This window comes from Lissotriton helveticus, chromosome 2_2 (genome assembly GCF_964261635.1).
Source record: "Lissotriton helveticus chromosome 2_2, aLisHel1.1, whole genome shotgun sequence".
In the NCBI taxonomy this organism is placed as follows: domain Eukaryota; kingdom Metazoa; phylum Chordata; class Amphibia; order Caudata; family Salamandridae; genus Lissotriton; species Lissotriton helveticus.
This window is the reverse complement of record NC_136060.1, coordinates 188440194-188458855: the sequence shown is the minus strand read 5'-3', so window position 1 is coordinate 188458855 and position 18662 is coordinate 188440194. Positions and strand designations below refer to the sequence as shown.

The 18662-nt window shown below is 46.7% G+C and overlaps 1 protein-coding gene across 2 annotated transcripts in view; it reads left to right on the top strand.

Annotated features, from left to right (window-relative positions):
* WDR19 (WD repeat domain 19) overlaps positions 1 to 18662 on the top strand; it is a 740406-nt gene that overhangs the window by 652649 nt on the left and 69095 nt on the right. For both annotated transcript variants that reach the window (XM_078678329.1, XM_078678328.1), the window contains one exon: positions 8236 to 8359. In XM_078678329.1, coding sequence (XP_078534455.1) covers positions 8236 to 8359 — 124 coding nt within the window. The remainder of the gene's footprint in view (positions 1 to 8235; positions 8360 to 18662) is intronic.

Genomic DNA, 18662 nt, shown 5'->3' with positions numbered 1-18662 from the left:
TACAACTACGGCCTTGGCTTGGGGTGTCCCAGTCATAAACATCTGTCAGGCAGCAACGTAGGCATCTTTGCAAACGTTTGCCAAGCACTACTGCCTAGACAGCCATGTCCGCAGGATGGGCATATTGCCCATTCAGTCCTACAGGACTTTCTAGTTTGAGGTATTGGTACGGAACCACCGCCCGTATGGTATGGCATGGGTATCTAATTCAAAGGTAAGGAATCTGCAGCGAGAAGACTCTATCAGATGAACAAGGAACTTAGCTTCAGTACCGCACCCTCTTCCACAGCTTGCTCTGGTCTTCAGAGAGGACTCCCAGGTCCAGGGCCATAATTTCTATTTGTGTTCCAGTGCAGTTCTGATGTTGTTAATGGCCATTAGTACAGGATTGAGTTTATCTGCAGTTCAGCCGGGGAGCTTGACTGCTCCAAATCACCCAGACACCCCTTCAATGTCACATCTACTATGGGTCCTCGATTATGCTGGATGGTCGCACTCCCCACCATATGCTTCCCCTTGGCAGTTGGGAGGTGCACTGACACTTAGCCAGGAAGGGTGTCGCGGGAGTGTTCTACACCCCCTGTCACCACCAATTTCTGTGTCTCAGAGTCCGAGGAAATCCGTTGATGCATTGGGGACAGCCAGGCACTGTGCACTCCTCTACTGATGCCACGCCAGAGGAGTGGGTTCGGCACAGACAGGCTGTCCTCTGTCTGATGTAGAGGTCCACAATCTGCTCAGAGGGCATAAGGAGAGACAAGTCATCTAGGGCCCCCTTGTCATGCCTTCTAGGCACATGGGGTCAGCAAGATGAAATACGCTAGCACTCAACCGATCTATGTGAAGGAAGCAGGGTTATGGGCAAAGCCCTGGGCAATGGTGCGCCGCAGCGGACAGCCAGAAAAATAGGCCCCATCGCAGTCACCCCCAACAGCAGGTTGCCCAAGAGGTGTGGCAAGATGCTCATGCAATGCTCAGTACCAGTCTGAATCTAGCGTCAAGTCCAAATTTCCTCCCATACAGCCAGGACCGCTGGTTGGGCCATCCCTCCTTTTCTTAAAGTGCCGACCTCGGTGCCGCTACTTGATAGGACATGAGCGGCTCAGCCTGCAACTCTGCGCTCACTGCAATGCCCATCTGGTCGCCCGCAGGAGGGTGAACTGCAATTGTCTCCCGTTGCTCCGCTCTCCACCAGGTCACTCACCTCATACCATCGAGTGTGCGCTTTGTGAGGAGCTCACCTGAGGAAGCACACTTCCCCCTTCACCTCTGCCAGGCCCATCACTCTTTGGTCTCCAATGCCTTGGGGCCTCACGGATAGTGAGCTGCTCACCACAGATGAAGAGTATTTTCCAAGCTGCAGACAGGAGCGCACTTAACCTGCAATCGCCATCTTGGGCGGTTGTTCACAACCCCGCCCTTTTACTTTTGTTTGAGGTTTACAAACTGAATTTCAGTGTTGAAACGAACAATGTCTCCACCTAAAACTGCAGGGTTCAAACCAAGGTGTGACTGTCAGAAACAAATGTTGGTGATGGGCAAGCACAAGATGGGCATCTGGTGTTTGGGCTTGTGCACAACTCCAAGTCATGTGAGGAGTGTGCCCTCATGCGGCCTAAGGTGATCTGGGACCATGACTCGAAGCTGTATGTTACCGAACATTGAAAGTAGCCATGTAAGTCCTGCTCCCACTCTAAATCGGGTGTGCGGACCATTCCTGCTGTCAAGGTTGATCCCACAATAGTTCCTCAGCAAGGTCATCTGGTAAGTCAAAGTCCATATCGAAGAACAACCCGACCCATCCTGCCACTCTCTATCTAAAGAGAAGTCGTGAGAGGGTCAAGGTACCACTCGATCTTGCTCCCAATCACAGATTAAGAAACCAATCTCACTGTTGACCCCGATGCTCCCCAAGTCCCCTGGGCTATCAGCAGCACCCCAGCAGGTCAAGGCCTTTAAGGAGGTCTTGCAGCATTTCTTTGGCACTTCTAGCTCTCTCTGACACGCCTTCTTGCCCCAGAATCCTCAGGGGCCTCCAGACAGATTGCCGCCAGTGGATCCATCCTCTGTGCAATCCCAGCCCCTGTAACCCACCTTGGGTATCGCACTGACTCAGGTGCCGACTTATATTCGGACTCCAGGAACTGCACTTGTTCCTTCTTTGTTTACGCCCTTACCAACATCGCTTGTGCTAGAGAAAGGTCCTCTGCTGACACTGGTGTCCGACCCCCAGCCGAATCCATCTCGACCGTGACCGAGGTCGAGCTCTGACTCCACTTCTTTGCACCTGGTTCCTGAACAGTCAGATTCAAAGAACTACCACAGAACTGTCATCACTTTCTCCACTAGCTTTTTGGTTCCAAAGACTTGTTCTCGGTGACAGCGTCTTCTCTGTGCCTCTTCTCTGATTCCAAATTAGAACTGAGGTTCTGGTTTCAGAGGAGCCCCTTAAATCTTAGTTTAGGTGGTGTTAATGATGTGAGGGACAGTGGCCAATGGGCTACTGGTCCTGCGGCTAACCCACCCCTGTAGTGGCAACACCCTGTAAATGTACATCACTGTGCTACCCAGAATACTCTATTTCAGGGTCTCCCAAAAGGGAAGAACCCTTCTTGGCTGCACAGACCTCCCAGCCCACACCTAAATGTGTGGCTAGCCTTTTGGAGGTGTACGCCTCCCTAATAACTAATTTCCCCTCCTGCCTGAGCTACCGACACAGGAAGGTCTTTGTCCTCGAGTGGTGAACAAGGTAATTACACATTAAGGGCGGTGAAAGCCTTTTAGGCTCACTGCCTTGATGACTGTAAACACTAGCCATCCTGGGAGGGAGGAGGTGTGACCTCCTTCCAGCGAAGACCTTTGCCTCCATCCTGGGGAAGTGCTGGCACATCCCACCAGGAGGTCAGACTCTTGTCTTGGCGGCAAACGGCTTGGGGAAGCCCGCCAAGGCACTGGATCTTTGTATCCTGACGGGGGCACCCACACAGGGTGGCACTACTGTGCATGCCAGATCACCCTCGACACAAAAAACATGTTGGGGGTGAAAAAGCACGGTGTTTTATACCAAACAGACACAATTCAGTGGTATCATATTGGAGCAGGCTAGCATCCTGTAGCCAGCCCATGTTACTCTGTGGACCGCTGGTCACTTACAGTAAACCTTGGTTTACAGGGTTACTGTAGGGATATATATATATGTATGAACATATATATCCACACCTTCAATATAATGAACTCTACTTCCTGGGCTTATGAGGACAACCTTTAGAGTCACTTGCTTATATTAAGGTAGTGGTGTGGCTCTGCAGCACCTGGTGTGTGCAGAGCTCTTCTTGAGCAGACAGACTGCTTGTGCAGAGCTACAATGGCAAACCGGCAGGCAAACGTTTACTCAGGTCACACTGAGTGGCATGATAAAGTGCTGCAGCCCTGGTGACCCCTCTTATCACCCTTGCCCTGGGTACCACTGGTACCATATACAAGGGATTTACAAGGAGTGATAAGTGCCTTGCCAATTGGATGTGCCAATACACAGTTACAGTTTAAGGGAAAAAAGCACTGGCACTTGGGCCTGGTTAGCAAGCCCCACTGCACTTCCAGATCTATAAAGACAGCATCTAGAGCAAAAAGTGGGGGGTGACCATGACAAAAAGGACACTTTCTAACAGTAGTCATTAGACATGCTGCTCATGCCCTGAGCATACAACTCTCTTAGTCTGAGCTTAATATACATGTACTTACTGAAGTACTGCAGCCTGGGCCGGCTTCTACTCAGCCCTTACTACCATTCAAAAAAGACATAACTGATACTGTTCTGAGCACTTTGTCTAAACCTTGCACTTGCCCACCAGTGAAAAGGCAGGTGGCCAGATGCCACGGCTCGGCACCTGGCAACCCTGATTTTCTTATAAAGAATCTTACTCCTGAGAGTATGCTGGTACAAGCTTCCACCAGCAAGATGAATCTTAATTTGTTCCCCATGAACTCCCTGACGGGAATTTTAAGAGGTTTGATGTGATGGGGAAATTAACGTTCTCTTCAGCCAGCCTAGCTTTGAGGTTGGTCAACGCAAGTTGTCTGCTAGGCCATTATACACATGCCCTCTGGGACTTGGCCAGCGAGATCTTGCCAACGGTCCTGGAAGAGATTAGAGTCTCCTTAGCACAAACCATTCAAGATGGTAGGATGCCGCGGATTACATGATTTGGGCTGGCCTGGATACTTCCAATTGTTTAGGCGAAATGGTCATCATTAGTCAGAAGATGTGTGGGCAGCACTTATGGATATGCCTTTTGATGGAGCTTCCCTTTTTTGCAAAAAAACTCATGCTGGCCTGGAGAGCTTCAAGTAATGCCAGGGCACAGTATGCTTGTTAGATCTTTTGACTTATGCCATACAGTTCATTTTCCCTCATCAGTTTCGGTCTTTCCAAGGCTACTGTAGACAATGTGCAGTTCACCAGAGGCACCGATCTTCCCAATCCCCCTCCTCTGGGTTATCCGCTTTTGTTTGCCTTTACTGGCGCACAACCAGCCTGTGGAAGGGAGAAACTGACATTTTCTCCCAGGGTGGTAGTCCATCACATCCGACTGTTGGGTCCTTCAAATTGACGGCATGACTATGCCCTTCCTTTTCCTTCTGACCCACTACAACTTGTGCCCACATCACAGCAGCTTTCAGATTAGCAACCTACCTAATCAGGATGGGTTATTACTTCCTCTGTTTCCTTGTGCTGCCGATGGATGGTGCCCTTTGTTCTAATTTAAATATACGCTCTCTCAATTCCTTCCTTTAGAAGGACAAATTGAAAATGCTCACACTAGCCCACATTCTGGCTGCCCTATTTCTGGGCGACTGGATGGTAGCCTTAGACCTGAAGGACACGTATTTTCATGTGTCTGTCCTTCAGGCCTACAGATTTTACTTGTGTTTCAATGTAGGCTAAGAGCATTTTCAGTTTGCCATGTTCCCCTTCGACCTTACCAGCCCCCTCAGGCGTTCCCTAAAATAATGGTGTTGGTCACCACCCATTTTCAGAGGTCAAGGGTGCCATTTATCTCCTACTTCAACAACTGGCTGTTGAAAGCAGGCTGTCCACAGTCAGGAGTAGACCACCTCCAGACAATGGCAAACCTCCTGGCATTGTTTGAGTTCTTGATCAATGTGCCAAAGTCACACCTGATTCCTTCACAGAGGCTTCCTGTTAGAGGAGCTGTTCTAGACAATGGTGCAGTTCAAAGACTTTAATGCATTGCAGTGAATCCAGGACATTTGGGCTATGATCCCATGTTTCTGCCTCAGTGTGGGATCGTGGTGAGAGCAGCTCTCAGGCTTCTTGGCATGTTGGCCACACTTATTTTGCTTGTCCACTTCGCTAGGTGGCATATGCGGGCTGGGCAGTGAAATCTGAAGTCTTAGTGGGCCTATGACCAAGGAAACCTGTCGGATGTCATCCAGGTTTCAGTGAAGACACCATAAGCTCTGCAGTGGTGGCTGCTCGACCACAACCTGATCAGCGGCAGATCCTTCTCCTATCCCCACCTAGATCTGCCAGTGGTGATGGATGCATCACTGCTGGTTTGAGGAGCTCATCTGGGAGAGGTGAAGATCAGAGGACATTGGACTGCATCGGAACATTGACACTTATCAATCTGTTGGAGTTACAAGCCACTCATCTGCCATTGATGGCCTTCCTACTATCAATCAAGGGGAGGCTGGTACAAATTCTCTCAGACAACAGCACTGCCACGTGGTACTGCAATAGGCAGGGCACAGAGGAGTCCTGGGTCCTGTGCCAGGAGGCTCCACACCTGTTAGAGTGGTCGGAACGTCAGGGCATCACCCTGATTGTGAGCCACCTGGCGTGATCATTGAACACCAGGAACCCAAATGCAGGATAATTTTGCTCTTCGCTGCAAATCGCCTCTTCTACCCCGGGCAGACCTATATGCTCAATTCGGACCCATCCGATAATGAGCACCATCCTGCACCATCCCTCACCCCTCACATGAAAAGGTGTAGTGGTGTGCAAAAGGTTGCCTGTTTGAGAGGTAAAGGAGGGGAAACCCTCTGTCTTTGTTCAGGTATAAACCTTTCTGGAGTCACTGAACAAAGGTCATGCTGTGGACAGAGCATGACCTTTGGAAAAGCTGACTTTAATCTGATGGTGCCTGACTGCAGTTGAACTTGGAACCTGAAGGCTCCCAAGTCATTTAGGGCTGTAGGGGACAAGGTGAAGCTTCTCTAGATGTACTATTTGATAAGAAACTATCTTTGTAAGAGGATGTTCCCCCACTTGTTTTGTCCCATTTGTCCTCAAACATTCTCATCACCCATTCTTCTGCCTTTCCTGATTACTTCCTGTTCCTGTATTACATTGTACAGTCTCTGCTGACGTTTTTCCTTTTATTTTCTTATGTGTGACATGGTGCACCGTACAATAAGAAAATACCAGAAGACACTTGTATTATGGGTCAGGGTTATATTGAACATTTCTTATAGTTATGGAGTCTGTTTATTTTTGTGATTTTACTGCTGGTGTGATTACTCAATTCATGTTTTTAACCATAACAATGTTTTGTGAGGGTGACTATTTGCCATTTATTTCAGCACCCATCTTTGTGGATATATACTGCTCTGTTATGTACTCCTGATAGTGTGATCTAATAAGGGTGTGTGAGTGACTGAGATTAATGAATTTAAATTACTTAATTTACTTAATTGATATGTCTTGCTTAACCTTTGGTGTCAGCACTTCATTTGGCTATGACACTTGGGGACTGGATATTCTTTTTTTTAATATATTTTTATTAATTATAACACAAGAGTAGAAATGTACATTTCGGGTATCATTGGTATAACATATTACAGTGGCGAACGGGCAGATGAATAAAGAAATACAATCCAATTGTAGGCCTCTGGAAAGCATCAATACCAGCCGAAGCTGGGTCAAAACAATACAAGACAAATAATCATAAGCAAACATTATCAGAATCTGCCCACCAAGGATACAGGATATAAAATTAGACACTCGACACCCGAATATGCATAACAACAGGCTCAGGAGAATATGCCACATCTCTTGTGGAGAGGGGAAAAGGGAAAAGATAGGTCATAGAACAAAAGAAAGGAAAAAAAAAAAAAAACCACAACCCCCCACCCTGCACCCCTGTGGATGGCTACGACCTAACCCCACTAGCAGTGTGCCTGTCGCCCCCTAAACTACACCCCAAGGAAGGGAAAAGACGGAGGAGGAATATCTTACGACCCAATGCGAGCTCCCGGACTCCCCTCCCCCCCGCCGCGAACAGATGTTCCCCACCATGGTACTAAGAGAGGTAAAGCAGACTTATAAGCAAACTGATGGAGAAATCACCAGGAGAGAAAATACCATCCCGCCCAGCCCCAGACATAACAGAGGCAGCAAATCCCATTGTCGAACACAGTCAGTACACCAAAGCCAAAAAAGAAGAATCCCATATGGCCCTCACTCCCACCGATACCACCCAGCAGTGTCAAAGGAAGTCTCTGTACAGAATTAAAACAGTCAAGTTCAACCCTGGCCTCTACGATCCATCACACAAACCCTCTCCAATAGGACCAGCACAATAGGGGGACTGGATATTCTTGTCTGGCTTTTGACATGCAGAGGAGATATAGGGTTCTAGAGGTCATTGCACATCAGTTTCCCTCCCTTTTCATTTATACCACCGCATAGCTGATATGGTCAAACTGACAACCTCTTGTTTTGTCTGAGCTCCACAAATCCTACCACTATAGCTGGCTGTGCGAGAGATCTGCATAGATCATTCTAAAGTTTGTAGTCCATCTCCATCATGGCATTTAACCAAAACAAAGGGAAATGTGAGTGCTTAACCGGCCTATGTTCAGCTCCTCTGTTTTCAGTCTGTTCAGAAAGATGCATCATAGTTAAGGTGAGACGTAGACAGCACTGTGATTTAAGAACAGGACATTGCAGGTTCATTTGTTTCAGGCGCACCTGAAAGATGCTTTTTCTATTAGTAGTTTGTACCACCTAACATAAATGGTAAAAGCGTGTTTCAACCATTGCTGACATTCTGTCGCAAGCTCAGGCAAATGGAAGATTAGTTCACATTCTGATCATCATTGGATGATAAATTAAACCTTTATTGGCTTAATTTCATATATAAATCAAATTTACTCTGCAAAAAAAGTTTTTTCCCCAACATAAACATTAATGTACTTTCCTTGTAGACGGCCTGATACGTCAGAGGCAGAAGAAGCTACAGCACCTTGTCCATTTTGTGGATTCCAATTGCCAGAATGTGAACTTCTTTGTCCGGGATGTAAAAACAATCTCCCTTACTGTATCATAACCGTAAGTATCTTTAAGCATTCTTCTACGGTGTAGGCACATTACATTTTCTTTTAATTTTTGGAAGTATCTGTCTTATAAAGTTGACATTTTTTTCTCCCTGTTAGGATTCTTTCATCCATCTGTTAACTGTTTTGAGTATCTCAATGGGTATTTAGGATCCATGGAACACTTTTTTCCAATATATTTTATTTTAATTTGAAAATAGAGACAAAAGAATTATGCATTCATAGGCTGCATTTTTAAAAAGGTTTTTCTGGTTTTAAATGATGAAACCAGTTGGTCAAATCAAGCCATAAAGTATATTTACTTGAAAACGCCAGTATTTCTTTCCAGTTTTTTAAAACCGAGAAATAAAGGGAAGAAGTAGACTGACATAAGCTTTGAAACTGATACTACATCTTTAAGAATTCCTGAGGCCTCAACTTCCCGTCATGCTCTACAGAGTTAGGCAGAAAATGCGTTTTTTTGGCTCACTAACAAGGATGGCCGAAGGCAGCAGCCTTTCATATGGCTATTTTTGCATTGAAAAGCTACATTTTTCTTGCCGTTTGCATCTTATTTGTTAGAACTACTTTTTTTTAAGCTAGATGCCTTTTTACCTCAATTTTTTTTCAAGTTGTTACCTCTCGTAAGCCTGTTTCCTGATTCACTATGCCATCTGTCCTCAATAAAATGCTTTTCTTGTGGAGCGGTACAAAAGGGGGTGGTGATGGACGGAGCATCTGAATCAATCGAAAGATCTGGGTTTAATCCATCACCGCTCTTTAGCCCACTCTGCTCCGTCCATCACCACCCCCTTTTGTCAGATGCTCCGTCCATCACCACCCCCTTTTGTCAGATTCTCCGTCAATCACCACCCCCTTTTGTCAGATGCTCCGTCCATCACCACCCCCTTTTGTCAGATGCTCCGTCCATCACCACCCCCTTTTGCCAGATGCTCCGTCCATCACCACCCCCTTTTGTCAGATGCTCCGTCCATCCCCACCCCCTTTTGTCAGATGCTCCGTCCATCACCACCCCCTTTTGTATGGATTAAACCCAGATCTTTTGACTGGGTGTGAGTGTTTGATTGGTTCAGATGCTCCGTCCATCACCACCCCCTTTTGTATCACCACCCCCTTTTGTATCGCTTATCACCACCCCCTTTTGTATCGCTGATCACCACCCCCTTTTGTATCGCTTTGTTCGCCATAAGTTGGCAGGGTATTCTCAGACGTGAGTCCCTTGCTCACTTTGCCACTGGATTCAAGCAAGCCTGGCTGAAGACGGCTGGAATGCCAGAAACCGGTCCTAGGAAGCTTGAATCTGGTCCAGGGAAGGCATGGCTTGTTAGTTCGGGCTGGACTGATCCCATGAGGCACAGGGTCAGACTGATTTGCATATGGCCATGTCTGAACTGGGGTGGCAGAGTGGGCTAAAGAACGGTGATGGATCAAACCCAGATCTGTTGACTGGGTGTGAGTGTTTGATTGGTTCAGATGCTCCGTCCATCACCACCCCCTTTTGTATCGCTTTCTTGTGGAGAGCAAGAAGTCCTGGAAGGAAGAGCATGATGTGGGCATCAATCCCTTACAGACTGGCACTTCATAAAAATGCACAGAGCTACTCTGTTGTTTCCTTACAGGAGGCTTCAAGGCTTGAAACTGAGGGTACCTTGGAGCGAAATGGGGGAAGAAGAGTGAGTACATTTGGCTCTACCACAAGGGCGAGAGAGTCGTCACCATCATTCTCATCATCCCCAGGTGTGATCAAGACTGTCCTCCACTCCCAAACTTGCAGATCTTCCCTCATGCGACTGCACTCCAATTCCTTGTCAAGGTTGAAGCACTCATTGTCAAGGATGACAGAGGCTTGACACTTGACATAAAGATATATGGTCGTCCAAGCCTCCATGTCCAAAGGCGCATTCACTGACGCACCACCCCATAGGGAATCCAAAAAGCTGGACCACCTTGGGAAGAAAATGTTTTCTTCCTCCAGCTTGGGACTGCAGTCGGTAAACACTGCATGTCTGTTGGGCCGTTACACCCACTCTGTGTGGGATACGGTAGCGCAGGTGCTTCCCCAGTGCCCAGAGGAGGCCTGGGCCATCCTCTTCCGTGCAGTCACTGAGGGGAGAGAAGCAGTGAAGTTTACCATCCGCTGTGGACAGGTCACCGTCGACATGCTGGGTAGGACGAATTCAACGTCTGTAGCCCTTCAACGCTACATCTGGCTTAGGTCAACTGGCTTGTCTGGGGATGTCCAGAACACCCTGACGGACATGCACTTTGATGGCCGTCGCCTGTTCGGCGACCAGACAGACGGTGCACTAGAGCGCTTCAAGGACTCTCGGGCTATGGCCAAGTCCTTGGGCCTCTCCACCACACACTTGCACAGTCTGCTTTTCTCTCCTTTCATAGCTACGGAAGGCGTGCCGCCTCATGTTCCTTCCAGGGCCACAGGCCGGTGCAAGCTGTTCAGCTGCAGTGCGGCCAGGGATGTGGGAACCACCACCGTGGTTCTGGGGGCCAGCGGGCAGGCCAGTCCACCACCTCTGCAGCAGCCTCCAAACCCTCCTAGTCTGACCTTTCAGGCTCATCACACGCCAGTGGGTGGCAGGGTTCGCCATCACCTTCCCCACTGGTGTACCTTCACGTCGGACAGGTGGGTTTTGCAGATAGTCCGAAGGGGCTGCTCCCTCCCATCAAGACTACACCCCCAGCCATGCCACGTCAGTACCATCGAATGTTGGGGGATCATCTGGCCCTTCTCCAACAGGAAGTTACGTCTCCCTTGGCCAAGGGAGCCATCAAACGAGTTTCTGCCCCAGAAGTAGGTTGTGGTTGCTATTCCCACTACTTTCTGGTGCCCAAGAAGGACAAGGGCCTGCATCCTATCTTGGATCTCAGGAACGGCAACCGCTTCCTCCGGAAGGAGAAGTTCAAAATGTTGACCCTTGCTCAGGTCTTGTCTGCCCTCGACCCTGGAGACTGGATGGTAGCGTTGGACTTGCAGGACGCCTATTTTCACATCCCCGTCCTGCCGGGCCACCGACGCTACCTGCAGTTCACGGTAGGCCATGAGCACTTTCAGTTTACCATGCTCCCCTTTGGCTTTACCAGCTTCCTTCTGGTGTTCAGGAAAGTGATGGCGGTGGTCGCAGCTCATCTGCGCAGATCAAGGGTTTCAGTCTTCCCCTATCTTGATGACTAGTTGCTGAAGGCGGCCTCACCCCAGGCAGTCGTCTCCCACCTCCAGACTACCGCCGACCTCCTGCATTCACTGGAATTCTCCATCAATGTGCCGAAGTCACACCTGACTCCCTCTCAGAAGCTACTCTTCATTGGAGCGGTTCTGGACATGGTGCAGTTTGGGTCTATCCTCCCGAATAGCGAGTCCGGGATATTTGGGCTATGATTCCAATCTTTCAGCCTCTATCCCTGGTTTTGGTTAGGATGAACATCTGGCTACTGGGCCTGATGGACTCCTGCATCCTGCCAGTGGATCATGCCAGATGGCATATGCGGGCTCTTCAGTGGGACCTGAAGTCCCAGTGGGCACAGCATCAGGGCAACCTGTCCGATTGCGTACAGATCTCGGAGCGCACTGCACACCAGCTGCAGTGGTGGCTCACGAACCAGGATTGGGTCGACGGCAGATCCCTCTCCCTTCCCCAACCAGAGTTCACGATGGTGACCGATGCATCACTTCTGGGATGGGCTGGCAGATGGGGGAGGCGGAGATCAGAGGCCTCTGGTATCCGGCATCAACCTTCTGGAGCTTCAGGCGATTCGTCTTGCACTGAAAGTTTTCCTTCCCTCTGTCCGGGGAAGAGTAGTGCATGTGTTCACCACGCCATGTGGTACTGCAACAAACAGGGCAGGTTAGGGTTGTGGACCCTATGTCAGGAGGCCCTCCGCCTCTGGACATGGCTGGAACATCAGGTGGTTCAACACCTGGCAGGTTCACTGAGCGCCAGGGTGGATAAACTCAGCCGCAGGTGCATGATGGATCACGAATGGCGTCTTCACTCGGAGGTGGTGCAAGGTCTCTTTCAGCATTTGGGAGAGCCTTGGTTAGATCTATTCGCCACAGAAGAGAACGCGCAATGTCAGCAGTTCTGCGCATTGTAATCTCCAAAGCAGCACTCGCTAGGCGACACTTTTTATTGTGGAGTTGCAGTCTTCTACACGTCTTTCCACCTAGAGTGCTGAAGAAGATCAAGCGCAAAGTCATTCTTGTGGCTCCGGATTGGGCGCAAAGAGTCTGGTATCCCGAGCTGCTCAACATGGCCATTGATCCTCCGATCCGACTGCATCCTTGGGAGGATCTTCTGTCGCAGCAGCAGGGGATGGTCCTCCACCCGAACCTGTCCAGTCTCCACCTCCTTGCATGAAGATTGAGCTGCGGAAGTTGACGCGGTTTGACCTGTCTCCCAAAGTCTGCGATGTTATCTTGGCAACCAGGCGTCCCTCCACTAACACCTGCATATGCCTGTATATGGAACAGATTTTTGGCATGGTGCACAGCAAAGGCTGTGGATCCCCTTTCCGCCCCTCTATCTGAGGTTCTCTTGTTCCTACTTTCTTTGGCCCAGCAGGGCTCTGCCCTGGGCACTCTAAAGGGCTACCTCTCTGCCATTTCAGCCTTCCTAAGGCTTCCTGATCAGCCGTCTCTATTCAAGTCCCCTGTTGTAAATAGATTCCTTAAAGGAAATACTCATCTTTTTCCTCCTGCTCCTTTCGTAATGCCTCAGTGGGACTTGAACTTGGTTGTTACCTATCTTATGTGTGCTCCCTTTGACCCACTACATAACTGTCCTCTCAGAATTCTCACTTTGAAAACTGCCTTTCTGGTGGCCATCACCTCAGCACGCAGGGTGAGTGAACTACAAGCTCTTTCTTCCAAGCCTCCCTTTCTGGCTGTCCATCCGGACAACGTCGTCCTTAGAACTAGAACTTCCTTTCTTCCCAAGGTGGTTACTTCTTTCCACATTGGCCAAACCATCACTTTGCCCACCTTCTTTCCATCTCCGCATCCTTCAAAAGAGGAAGAGAGGCTCCACCGTATGGATCCAAAACATGCACTTTCCTTCTACTTGGATCGCACCAAACAATTCCGGGTGGACAACCAGCTCTTTGTTGGTTATGTGGGTGCTAAGAAAGGTCGGGCTGTGCACAAACTACCATCTCCAGGTGGGTCGTTCTGTGCATCAAAGCCTGATATTCTTTGGTAAAGAACGAGCCTCCAGTGGGGCTGCTCACCCATTCCACTAGGGCGACAGCAGCTACTACTGCTTCGGGACGAGGAGTCCCCCTAAATAACATCTGTCAGGCAGCTACATGGGCATCGCTGCACACGTTCACCAACCACTAATGCCTGGACAGCCAAGTCTAGAGAGACGGCTTCTTTGGTCAGTCTGTTCTCCAGGACGTCCTGGTGAGAACTTAGTTTGCAGACTCACCTCCGCGGTTGGTATTGCTGGGATATCTATTCTAAGGTAAGGAATCTATAACTAACTGTTTCTTTCAGATGAACAAGTTACTTACCTTTGGTAACAATATATCTGTAAGAAACATAGGTTAGTTATAGATTCCTTACCACCCAAAAAATCCTCCACGTTCTGGGAACTGACTTCTAGGGTTAAGGACTTCTTTAAGAACCCTAGTTTTATGCACCAGTGGTCAGTGTCTTGCATGGCTCTGCGCTTCTGACATGGAAAGTCGTGTACAGAACTGACGTCAGCTCGCGAGGGCGGTGTCTAAGAAGGTACTGCAATGTCATCCCGGCGACCACGACGACGAACGTGGAGTCGACAGACGCTACCTTCCGACACGCAGGGGTACTGCTGACAAGAAAACTTTCCAGATCCAGTCTGACGCCTGGGGGTAATTCTAAGGTAAGGTATCTATAACTAACCTATGTTTCTTACAGATATATTGTTATCGAAAGTAAGTAACTTGTTCTTTATGAAGGGCACTTAATATTCTTCACTCTTTTGGGGTTGTTTTAACACTTAGCGTTATACTAAAGATTTTCTTCTTTTCTGAAGGACATTTCCCTCTATTGGTGTACTTTATCTTCTCTATGAAGGAAGTGGCGTAGCTAGACCTACTGCCACCCAGGGCAGACCCTAAGTTTGCCGCCTGGTGCAGGTAAGAGGGGGGGGTGTCTTTGTCCCTAATGGTGTACCTTTTCTTCTCTATGAAGGCAGTAGCGTAGCTAGACCTACTGCCACCTGGGACGGACCCTAAGTTTGCCACCCAGTGCAGTTAAGAGCGGGGGTGGCGGCCACCAGACGACTTGTTCTCGAGGCGGAGGGATGGTGGTAGTAGACAGATGCAACTTGTTCAACTCCATCCCCCCCACCCTGCTACGCTACTGTGTGAAGGTGTTCATATATGTTGGTCCATGAGGGGAATAGGCATTTGCCTCATAGCTTCTACTTTTTGTAGATGACGTGCATTCCTATTACACAGGATCATTACTCTTCTAGGAGACAACTAATTTCATCATTTACCCAACTCTAGTTGCTTTTCTAGTGGGGTTCACACTTTGAGAAGTGTGGGCCCCCGATGACATACGCAAATTGCGATTCTCCTATTAACATGACCAGAGAATCTGGATTTCATTAAAGACACGGAGGCTAACATTATGCATTAATTCTTTAATGCCAACTTTAATGCCAACTCACAACAGCCGCTTACATCATAAAGGAACAATAAAGAACTAGATGACATCACGCCATCGATATAAGCCATGAGCAGGAGTAGAGCTGCCTCTTTTAAATGCGAAACGAACAATGAGAAGTCTAATCAAGCTGCAACTTGGTCCAAGGATGGTGAAGATGTTGAAATCCATGGAAGGAAGTGAAGTAAAAACCGTGAAGATCCATTAATTTGAATTATCTGAAAATAAAATGAAGAACATCAAAAATTTGAAACGTTAACATACAAGGAGAATTCAGAAAGTTAGTGATAACATTCGATGTAAGCAAACTTAATTTTAAAATTGAATACACATCTAAAACATTAAATGTTATTAATGTCTAATTGAACAAAATATCCAAAGTATACTCCATCCAAGGGAGGGAAGGGGGGGATAATGTTAGGCTCTATGTCTTTAATGAAATCCAGATTCTCTGGTCATGTTAATAGGAGAATCGCAATTTCATTACAAGACAAGGAGGCTACATTATGCATGTTGGTAGTCCTGAATAACAGCATCAGAAACATGTTCAATAGGTTTGCAGTAATGATGCGCAAAGGTAGAAGCATTAGACCAGTCTGCAGACTTAAGGATAACATCCAACTTACCACCAGACCAAAAAGATTTTCTGGACATAGCACTTCTTAGAGAGTGAGCTTGAAATTTAGAAAGATCAATACCAGCAAGGTTCATAGCCAACTTAACCCACCTAGCAATAGAGCAGGATGAAATGGGTTTAAAGGGTTTGACATAGGAGACAAGAAGTTGATTTGCATCAGGTGGACGAAGGTCTTTCATTCTTGAGTCATATTCTTTCATGCAATCAACTACACAAAGTTTTTTGCAGAAATCAAAACGAGGATAAAAAATGAAATCAGACATAGTCTTAGTTCTTCTATAGATTTCAAATTTAACACCAAACATGTCATAACATCTATAGGACATGTATGAGATATCTAAAGCTTTGATGTCGGATACCCTGCGACAAGAAATCAGACATAAAAGAGAGGCAAGTTTAATTGAAAGACATTTTCTGTTAAGAAGGGAGTTATCAGGCCAGGAGCAAAAAAGGTCACGCAAGAGTTTAACATCCCAAACAGATTGATATTTAGGCCTAGGGGGCCGTTTAAGCCTGATACTTTTAAGAACTCTACAAATGATAACGTTCTTACCTACCGTCTTACCGTTGACAAGAGAATGTCCTGCGGAAATTGCAGATCTAAAACAGTTAATAGATCTATAGGAAAGACCACTGTCGAAAAGTTCCACCAGGAAATTCACTATATTGACGATAGGAGCCTCCACGGGATCCAAGTCCCTTTCCAAGCACCAACTAGACCATTTTTTCCAGATGTTATTATATCTGTAGTGTGTTCCAGGATCCCCAAGATTCTCCAAGGAGAGTGAGAGCCGAAGACGAAAGTCCAGACAATTGGTTAGATTGCCTGACACTTTCCAGGCAAGAAGAACAAATTGATGTTTATTTAATAGATCAGTCGGATTCTTTAAATTTGGAATCCTTTCAAATTTCCAGTTTCAGTATCGGGGACTTTTTCTGGATCATCTGTAGATGGGGCTCTATTCATAGAGTAAGGTCACGTACTAACCTTGATTTTCGCTAGGTTATCCTAGGTTTTTCGTTTTCATACTTAATATCAGATTCAACTTTGTACTACTATTACCTAATGGTAGTGTCTCAGGCAATGTGCATTACTCTGACGGGTTGGATGGCTGTTGCTCTGCTAAGTGGTATGACCCTATTATAGTTCCATACTGCTATGTCAGTATTCTCTGCTGATTATTTGCTTTTTATTTATATCTATATAAAGGAATTTTCTTTTGTTCATGCATAGGTGTTTATTTTACTTCTATGTCAGTATAAATATTAGGGATATCCTAGTGGTATTTGTATTATCTCTAGTTCTTTTTCCTAAGGAAAGACTGTTCCTATGCCAATAGTAGATATTGTTGTCTTCGACTTCTATTAATTTATCAGGGCAGTTCTGGCTAGGACGGGCATTAATATGGTGTAGAGGGATTGTTCAGTGGCATGGCCTACTGCTCTGTGTTCCACAAGTATTGAACATGTGGTTTGGGCCTGGATAGAAGACCAAATGGGTTTATATTCAAGGGGTCATTTGGCAAAATTGTCCTATTGTCATGGGTAATGTTCTCCCCATGCTTTTAGTGTTTGTATGACTTTTGTTACCGTGGTCCTGTCCACAGTTATTGTGGGATGAGAATGCATGTTTGGACCCAGATTTGTCATACTTACATGGATATTTTATTACCAAGATTTTACTGTCTTACGACTTTACGTACCTCGGGTTCCTACCACTAGAATTTATGTGATAGGGTATGTTATTGCTCATCTACATTACTATGAATGTCCAGTCATTTTCCCTTGGTCTAGACTGGTTCTTTTCTAGTAAGAGGCTTTTAATGGTATCAGTTAGCAGACCCTTCTCTGTGGATGGTATGACTTTGGTATCTGATTCTAAAGTAAGGAACCTGCGACTAGATGTCTCTATCAGATGAACAAGTTACTTCTTTGGTAACACATTATCTGGTAAAAACCCGATCTAGCAGCAGATTCCTTAACAACCCTTCCATCCGCCCGCTCTGCGAACTGCGATTTCTTTGGTTTCACACAGTTCATTGTGGTATTCACAACCTTAAAAGAAAATCTGTGATTATCGGACACAAGGATAACTTTTATTTTAGCACAATGTTTCAATGAGCAGGAGCATATTTACAAAAAATGTCAGAGCGCAGTGCGGCGCCAAATTTGGCAACACCGAGCTCTTCCATTTTTTAAAACGCAGGGATGCGCCATATTCACAAGAATAAGGCACACCGCTATGTTTCTCCTAGCGCTAGCGCAAAAAAAGCTTCCTAGAGCCAGCGGGGGCACCCTGCCACGATTGGCAAGGGTACCTGCGCTGTAGGGGTGATTGTTTATGTGCAGGAAAGGACAACTCCCTGCACATAAACAATCAATAATGGCGATTTGCTCTTTCTATGTCTGCTGCAGAATGTGTTACCAAAGGTAAGTAACTTTTTTCATTATGACAATGGCACTTCACATTCTGGGTGTTGGAAATTGTATATCAAAAATATTTTACATAGGATAGGCCTAGGTCTGAAATCTGTCTTGACATTAGGGCTCCTCTGGGAAGGGAGGATTGGAGCTGGGTTGACAATAATGCTTACCTACTGGGGGCAAGTGGTATGAGGAAATTGGCACAATTGTGCTTTGAATTCTGCGGTGGAATGCGTGGCAACTAGTATGGTCATTTTGCATTACACTCTAAGGGGATGCTGGAGTGTATGGTAACTAGTATCATAATTGAACTTTACATACTGAGAAGAGAGGTGTGCCAATTATGCTTTTCATATGGAGGGTAATAATTGGGAAAATGGCATGATGTTCGTGCTTTATGTTTGAAATGGCTATGTAATGATGCTGCAAAACTGAATGACAGATCATTTTATTCTGAGGAAAATACTCCTTCTGCAGTAATGTTTGCACATCTTGGAATCCTAATTTTGGCAGAACGTTTTATTTGTGCATTCTCTGGAAAAAGTTTTTTTTTAATGTATTGAAAGTCCC